We start from the raw sequence: 8,794 nt of genomic DNA on the forward strand, positions 1-8,794 counted from the left end.
ACATATTTCGAAGCAGAGACATTTCCGTACTGATCTTATTTCTTAAAAATAAAAATAAAACAATTCTCAAGCACCTATTAAATACATTGTCGATATATTATGTACAAATATAAAACCCTGCTAGTTTAAGAAACAAGGAATTTCTATTTTGAAAAAAACTGAAAAAGTAAGCATAATTAACGCTGGGTTAATGCTGGATTTGATATTTCCGTTCAGGTTCATTGAACTCTCTGTTCAATAGTTGTCTATCTGATATGTCAATTATCCACATTCTATAGGCAACTTAATGATGGAAATATAAAATAACTAAGTTTTTCCTAGCATTAGGTCTAATGCGATGAAATAAAGATCACCGGATGACTTTCTTGAATTCATGCAACATATTATTAAACTTTTGTGAGTAGAGAAAATACAGAACCAGAATGAAATATCAAAAAAACGTTAGAAATGATATGAGCATATTTATTCTTACTAATATAGTAATATGTAGTTATGGTTCGTAGTTAAAACGATTATCCGATTACTTATCGCTTAAATAATTCAAAAAATTCTTACTTAATACCCCACCGTTTTGGTAGGCCGAACAAGGCCACCCTTTAGGTGGGCCAATAAGAACACAACCTGATGACCTTTGCCCGGGATGTTCTTGAAAAAAAAAATTGTCCCTCCGACATATATATAAAGACGGCCGGTCTGGATGGGGCATCAGATCTCCACTGGTTTCATCATGGTTTCCACGGTGAGTACAAAACTCTTAAAAGATGTGTGGGATATAAGTTTAAAGTAAATAATAAACAAATTAAAAAATATCATTACTTGGTAAACATAGAACTTTATCGAATTAAAAGAAATTCTGTAATAGAAGTGTTTATCATATTTTTTTTAATTTTTATATATATTTCATTGATTCAATATTCTCCTAAAATCAGCAATTGGAAGAAGTGAAATATATTTGACTTAAGATTCAATTTTTAAAAACTAGGTGATTGCAGATTAATCTTGTAAAGTATATCAATCAATAAGGACATTAATTTTCCAGACTGTTTTCATTGCTTCATTCTTGGTGGGAGTGTGCTACGCTGCCCCTCAATTCAGAGCTGCACCATACCCACCGTACAACCAGTACTCATACTCTGGACAACAAGGTGATGACTAAATGTCAAATATAATTAATATTAAATATGATTTACTAGAAGTACTATTTAAACTGAAACGCCAGATTATTAATGTATCTATTGCTTGAAAGGTTTTGGAAGCTCCCTTTGGAAGTTCTTTAGGTATTACCAGAAGCTCTCTTACTCCACCCCACAAACTTTTGTTGTCATAATTAAAGGTTTCCTCAACATTTTAGACATAATTTTTTAAAAAATGTCCGTGTTTGTCTAGTCAAATCCATATTCGGGCATTACAACCACGACGCTTAATGGCATTAAAGCATTAATCCAATTCAATCAAATTTTCGGAATATTTGTGTATCGGTACTGGTTTCATAGCAACGCATGCGAAAAAGAATTTTCCTACAAATGACTAACTTTTTTAATTAGAAAATTTTTTAAAAAACGCTTTTTCTGAAATGAAAATGAACTATCTGGAAATTTTGTACCCAATTGAAGTGTTATGAAAGAATATTATTCTTATAAATAAGGTAGAGGCGTTTAATTTAATAAGTTGTTGGTTACAATAATATTAAAGGCTTACCTTTAATAATATATAAGGTGTTGTGTGGACTGTCTCTTTCTAATTTTTGTTTTTGTTTTAGACTAGATATTTATGTTTAACTATTGATATATATAATTTTACATAGTTGATATTTGATCCTTGATATTAAATTTATAATATTGTGCTTATTATTAGACTTATAATTAATCTACAAATTTAAATTTTCCACAATTACATCTAATTTCAGTTACTTGTTTTAAAATCTATGATTTTTCACTCACAATAAGTACTACAAATGTTGCTTTTTGGCAGCAAGCTTTGATTTTATTTCAACTAACTAAGTAGACGTTAAGGCATTTTTGATTTATAATAATTATTGATGAACCCGATTCCAGGACTTCCTTACACGAGCCCGTTGGCAGCCACAAGGAACTTGGACCTTCCTGCTCCTCCAGCAACTTACCGCCAGATCCCTTTGACTCCAAGGCCAGTAGCCATTCTCAGGCAGTCTCAGGACACTAACTTTGATGGAACCTTTAGTTATGGGTAAGAAATGAATACAGAATACCTCAAAATTCATACATGTTAACTAATAAAAACATATTTACCTTTTAAAGATTTAGACATTAGCTATTTTCATAGGCTGATGAATACGGAATTATTTCCATAAACATAAGCTTGACCTTTTTAAAAATACGAATTTTAATACTATTAAACCGAATTCGGTCCAGTAAGATGTGCTTAGGCATTAGATGATGTCATGTAACAGTTGGGTCCTGCTGTGCTCGATTTTTTTTTCTTAATTAAATTATTTGTGAGGGATGTAATTTATTCAGATATTATAATGTAGCCAAGCCTAGATTTATTTTCCCCTAAGAACTAACACAAAGAACAGGACATATTATCAATAATATTTTAAACCATTATAGATAACAATATTTTCTTTAAAAGACCATTGTGATGCAAGTGAATGAACAGAAAATTTTATTTTAAAATATATAATGAAGAGATTAAATCTGGAACTTATCTGAAAAATATTGGGTGAACTCAAAGAGCTCCAAATCAAAATGCATACTGTTTGTTCATTTTTAATTTTGACAGTCATACATGTTTTTGAAGAAGAAAAAATTATTAAAATTGATTTTGCAGTGGAAAACTAAATTCAAAATAAACTCTGAAATAAGTTGCATTATGTTCCTAAACTTTGACTTGTTGCCAAGAATAATTTCTAAATTCCATGCAAAAAACGATTTTTCAGATAATGGACAATACAAATCAGGAGCTCCCCAATTATATAAAATATTGTGATATTGAAAAAAAATATTATGTTGATTTCTGAATAGTAAAATACATTTTCCCTATAAACATTTTGAACCCAAAGCAATTATATTTCAGAAAAATTTAAAATATTGAATTGAAAGTATTTGATGTAATTAGTCTGATCGATTCTTCTCAGTAAAGGCTATTTATGGCTTCAAAATTAATAAAATGAAAAGAATTTACTATTTATAATTGGTCTACGATCGTAAAGAGGAAATTGTTTCATTTAGTGACTTAATGTATGCCGTGCCCAAATGGTATGACAGGGATGGTCCCTTGATTGGACTTAAAAAAAATCAAATAGAGAATCTAGTCTATTGTCATATATATATATATTTTTTTTAATTATTTATTTATTGAAATTTACAACTGTACAAAATAATACAATAGGTAAATATGTAGTATGTTTCATATACACCTGAAAATCTTGGGAAGGAACCACCCATTGGTGGTACTTCAAACATTAATTTAAACTAGAAGGTCCCGTGGCCATCTTCTTTTCAGACGCCTCGGAGGATTATCAGGGATTGTTAAGGATGAAAGATTAAGAATTAATGAGTTAGGATGGTTAAGGAGTTTGGAATAAAAAGACGCATATCTGTTTTGGGTCAAATCTGCAACGAATGGGGTGTTAAGGTCTTTATGAATGAGTTTATTTGTGACGTAATAAGGAGCATCAAGGATTTTACATAGGATTTTGGATTGTAACGATTGGATGCGGGAAGAATTTGATGGTTTGGTGGAGCCCCAGAGCTCAATTCCATATGTCCAAATTGGTCTGATTATTGTAGTGTATACTAATTTTTTGTAGTGAATGGGAAGTTTAGAGCGTTTGTCAAGTAAGTGTTATAGCAATTTGTCATATTTAAACATTTCAACTTAAATAAGGACATTCTATTTTATCAAGTAACTATCGCCTTCCCCGGTCTCGCAACATACTCTTTTTTAACAAACAATAAAGCTGTGTTTAAACCAAAACCTAAATTTCTTAAGGTGAAATATATATATTTATGAATAAACTCGTCTTATTAATCATTTGAGAATAAATGATTAATAAATTTGATTAACCTTAGTTAATCAAATTTATTAATCATTTGAGAATAAAGAGTCTCTAAAAAGTATTTACAACTTTTCCTCCTCGATTTTATTTTATTTATTCATTTTTTTTTCTGAAGCAATAGGCGCAAGTAAAGGCGGTGATTTACTAATAAATTATGCTAATTTCCCGTAACTCAAGTTAAAAAAAAATATAATTGGAAATTTGACTATCAATGGTTGATTTTCATTATTATTTTATTTTTTACACTTTAGAAAAAAAAGAATCGTTCGGCAAACCTATGGCTTACTGAAAAAAATCCCTTATTACCCATTTTTACATAAATTATGTTGACTTACTAATTTTTTTTACATTGCCCCTTGTACGGTGTATAGTGGAAATATTCTATTATTTCGTTCCTAATTTCGGGATAATTGTATTTATTTCTACTAACTTTGAGCCAAAATATAAAGCTAAGTAGCTGAAACGAAGACGCGGAGATGATCTGTGATTTAAATAAATGATGAACGGCATGGGCTTGGCCCACTGAATATTATTACAGCATCCACGACCTCTGGGCTGTCAGTAGCCAGATGATATAGCCCTGCATTTACATAGTGGCCAAGGTTGTGATTCCTACCAGCGGCATCTTGATTTTGATTAATAATAACTTGTTAACACATTATTTGTTGAAGAGGAGGGGGGTAAGTTAATGTGATTTTAAAATTTAATTTTCTTCTACTTAATAAACATAATCCTGAATTCGTAATTTCAAACGAAGGCCTGGGTCCCATTAACAGTATTTTAAATACTCTGATAAAATAAATTTTGTACATTTAGGAATAATTTATTATTTTAAATTATGTATATAATTTTGTTTGGTTCGTACAAAAAAACAACAACAAATAAATATACATTCATTTAACCAATCATCGAAATACAATAATAGCTGTTTATTAGTAATTTTGAATCGACCATGTCGTATTAAGATATTTTTTCTGTTCACTCAATATTTCAGCTTATTACCAAGAAATATTGAAATGAACATTTTACTTTCAATTTTTAATTTACAAATAAAACTAGTAGTTATCGTCATTTATCATTTGAATGAACAACAGTGACATAAAATGTAATTTGTGGCCAGTAAATTTCTTTTCAATAAACGAAATAAAGCCATAGGAAATTTTGCACTAGCAGTGTGCCAATTCACCATATATGTTCTTCAGCTGCACAATCGTCCTGGTAGGGGCCGAATGGCTTTATGGCAGGTCACAATGTTTGTCTCAGAGGGTTTACGTTATTGCTAACTTACCAGATGTTTGTTGGACCTTACTGATACATTCTTTAGCAGTATCTTTCGACACAGGATATCTACGATTTTTTTTAAGGATATGTCTCATAAAAAAACAACAAAAAAAAATAGATAAAATCAAACTTCTGTGATGTCAAGATTTATTATCAACCAATGTTAATAAGTATTTTAAAGTTCATAATTATACAAATTACAACTAATTATTAATAAAAAACTTAGTGCAGCAGCTCATTTTTTAGTAACCTCATACTGAAGACCAATTATACCGCACGACAGCTAGATATATTGCCAGTAAAATGTTTCTGTTCTTTGTTCTAGAGATATTTTACTTTTCGTATTTTTATGTTTTTAATTAGGGAGCGGAGTAGCTCCGTGTGTTAGGCGCTGTGCTAATAACTCCAAAGATGCGGGTTTGAATCCGGCTGTTACATTATTTACTCCGTTAGTGAATCCTGAATAACTCCTCTGGGTTCAGAAGTCCTGCAGGAGCCCAATCAGCCTCTATATAGTGGGGTATCCTTAAGTGGGCAAAATCTGACGGGTGAGCGTGATTCTGTACAAATTAACCCCTTGTGTAACCGTCGTTAAAAAAACCAATACTTACTTACGAATTAATTGACCCCTGACACTTTATGGTTTGTAGCGGTTCACATTATTATTATATATTTTAATTACCTTACAACGTGAAAAATAATTTCAAATATGGATATGATGATATATACTCCAAGCCATATACTTTTAAGTTCATGTATTTTTCCAATTTTCAAGGTTAACTGAAATGCTGGAAAATTTAAAGCAAGAAAATGTATTCTGAATATACAAAATTTAAAAAAAAATTAACTATTCATAATCCACTGAGTATTCAGCTAGTTTCTCATAAATTTTAGTAAAACGTATTTAATTGTGTTGTAGTAACAATACAAAATTATTGAAAAATAGTTTATAACAAATTTATAGATAGAACTGAATCAACTCAGTGGTCTATAAAACCAAGGACATTTATTTTACAAAACCAAATAGAGAAATCCGAAATTTGTACAAATCCAGAGCATGCACAGTGGTTTTTGACATTATTAAATATTTTACAGAAAAATTGGTTCTTCATATGGTGGTACAAGAATTTTTATAGTTATTGTCATGTATAAATAAAGTTATTACGGGATTCACGATGTCAGTTAGTCAAAACGTGAAAAAATAAAATATGAAAATAACCACAAAATAGTGAAATATTCTTAGAGTACAAGTACTGCTGTTCTTACTGTATAAACTAAGAATTATATTCAAAACCGTGATAAACAAATCTGATATGTTATTATAGTAAAATAAGTTAAGTTAAAGGCGATATCTTTGGTATAACCGTTTCCAGTTCTTCCCTTCTCAAGCTTTCGCATATAAATTTCCCGTTTGCATTGCCACTTACACAGAAATCTGTAGTCATGGTACGCAAATGGCAGATCTAGCGCTGAATATTATGCAATGGAAGACCTTTGGATACGAATAAGAGGCGATACATCTTGGGATTAAGGAGTGTCAGGGGTTAATGTGAGCATCAGCTCCTCCTACTTCACCGATAATCTTTACTCGTTACATCTCTTACCATGCCATATGTTTCTGTAATATGAGAGGAGTACTCAGGGTTTGCAACTTGTTTTAAGTAATAAATAACGCATTTTTTTCAGGTTTCATATTTAATAATCAAATACAGTAAAAAATGCGCTTAATGTATTTAGAAAACAAAAATATAATAATTCACTGGATCTGATTTTCAATTAAAAGCTGGATTAATTTTTCAATTACTTAAGTTGATGTCATTTAGTAATAATAATTTAAGTGATAATTAAATATTAGATCGAATATTGATTCATTGAAGATATAAAATTAGTTAAAGTTTTTTGTCAAAATAAAAAATTATTTCATAAGCAGCGTTTAAGTTTTTCTTGAACTACATATTTTTTTCTTTGAAAACATATGACATGTGAATGTATTAAATATAAACAATATGTTTTAAGTTCATAAAAAAATTGTATAAATATTTTTTTTAGACATTTACGTGCGTACTATAGGAAAACTTTGGAAAGGTCTTGAAGTCGGAAAGATATTAAACTGGCTTCAACACTTAAATAAAAACACATCATAATAGATGCTAGTAAATTGTCGATCAGAAATATGAATAATTGGAGAAAATTGTCGGGGGGTGCGGTCAGCAAAGAACAACATAAATAAACAAAACCATATTTATTTATTTTATCCCTAAGAAAAAACAAAATAACAGTTTTCTGTTTAGTTTCGTTTTGTTTATTTATGTTGATCTTTGCTGACCGCTCCTCCCGACAAACTTCTCCAATCATTAATCTACGGTCAACTATCTACACCTCATTAGAAATATGAATATCATATAGAATTGTCCAATGTTGCCATCATATCCTCATTTTGATATGAGATTAATACCAATATTTTTTTTTTTAAATCTTCAGACTTAAATTAATCTTTTGACATTATAGTATAAAATACTTCACAAGGAAAGTTTCTCTCTTCATATAAGGATGATTTTATCTTACTTAAATTTTTTTTTATAAATTTATTTCAAGGTTTCGGTCGTAAAATATCGTATCTGATATAGAATTGGAGGTATTAGCGTTACCGAATTTTTCGGGCTGATTTAATAGATTTATAAGAGACTTTTTAGTTATTTTGTATTTTCAGAAGAATAATGTGAAATTGTAGGACTGGGAGTTTATCAGATTTAATACATATATGTATATAATTTTACTTCTTTACATTTTCACGTGCTTTTACAGTTTTCAGTCAGAAGATGGTACCGCCGTTCAGGTTTCCGGTAACCAAGTAGCTCTTGGAGCCGATGAACCAGGCCAGGCAGCATCCGGAACATACTCTTACATCGCTCCTGATGGCACCCCTATCACCACCAACTGGTATGCCGATGAGACAGGTTTCCATGCCGATGGAGCACATCTTCCCAAAGGACCAGAAGGACATGTCAGATCTCTGTAGATGGGCACAAAGGGTATCAAAACTGGCTGTAAATAGTTGAATAAAATCTGTAACAAACATTATTTTGTATTTATTTAATCACCCCTCTTGTTAGAATTGAATAATATACAGTATTGTGAATATTTTGTAATTGCGGTATAACCAAAAAAAAAAAAAATTATTTACCTAAATCTATATTTAGTATGGGGAAATCAATAAGGCATTGCAGTTTTATCTTCTATGGCCAAGTTCAAGTCCCGCTGTGGTTGATATTGATTTCTTCACTTCTATAAGCAGAATATAGATTTTTGGGTCCAAGGAGCTTCATAGGATTCGCTCACTCTCTAAAAAGAGGGTAACCTTTATTTTCATACAGAAAACACCCGGAGGTGGGACGTGATTTTGACCGAATATACTCCTAGTTCAACCACTGACGAAGAGAAGATTCGGTTACTAAATACAATCGTGCTCATGAT

The 8,794-nt window shown here is 30.6% G+C and overlaps 1 protein-coding gene across 1 annotated transcript; it reads left to right on the forward strand.

Annotated features, from left to right (window-relative positions):
* Window positions 1-697: 697 nt before the first annotated feature.
* LOC106682348 (larval cuticle protein 1) lies at window positions 698-8,398 on the forward strand. Its single transcript, XM_014423149.2, has 4 exons — window positions 698-739; window positions 1,040-1,145; window positions 2,055-2,205; window positions 8,126-8,398. Exons 1-4 carry the CDS (start codon window positions 698-700, stop codon window positions 8,337-8,339), a joined length of 513 nt encoding a protein of 170 aa, XP_014278635.1. The 3' UTR covers window positions 8,340-8,398.
* The last annotated feature ends 396 nt before the right edge of the window (window positions 8,399-8,794 follow it).

Source organism: Halyomorpha halys, unplaced genomic scaffold (assembly GCF_000696795.3).
Source record: "Halyomorpha halys isolate HHAL.00 unplaced genomic scaffold, Hhal_1.1 Scaffold408.1, whole genome shotgun sequence".
In the NCBI taxonomy this organism is placed as follows: domain Eukaryota; kingdom Metazoa; phylum Arthropoda; class Insecta; order Hemiptera; family Pentatomidae; genus Halyomorpha; species Halyomorpha halys.

Bases quoted from the DNA above. Each gene is read 5' to 3' on its own strand.
- LOC106682348 (XM_014423149.2), top strand. From the start codon at position 698: ATGGGGCATCAGATCTCCACTGGTTTCATCATGGTTTCCACG. The intron at 740-1,039 runs GTGAGTACAAAA...TTAATTTTCCAG, and splicing joins GTTTCATCATGGTTTCCACG to ACTGTTTTCATTGCTTCATT. The intron at 2,206-8,125 runs GTAAGAAATGAA...GTGCTTTTACAG, and splicing joins GATGGAACCTTTAGTTATGG to TTTTCAGTCAGAAGATGGTA.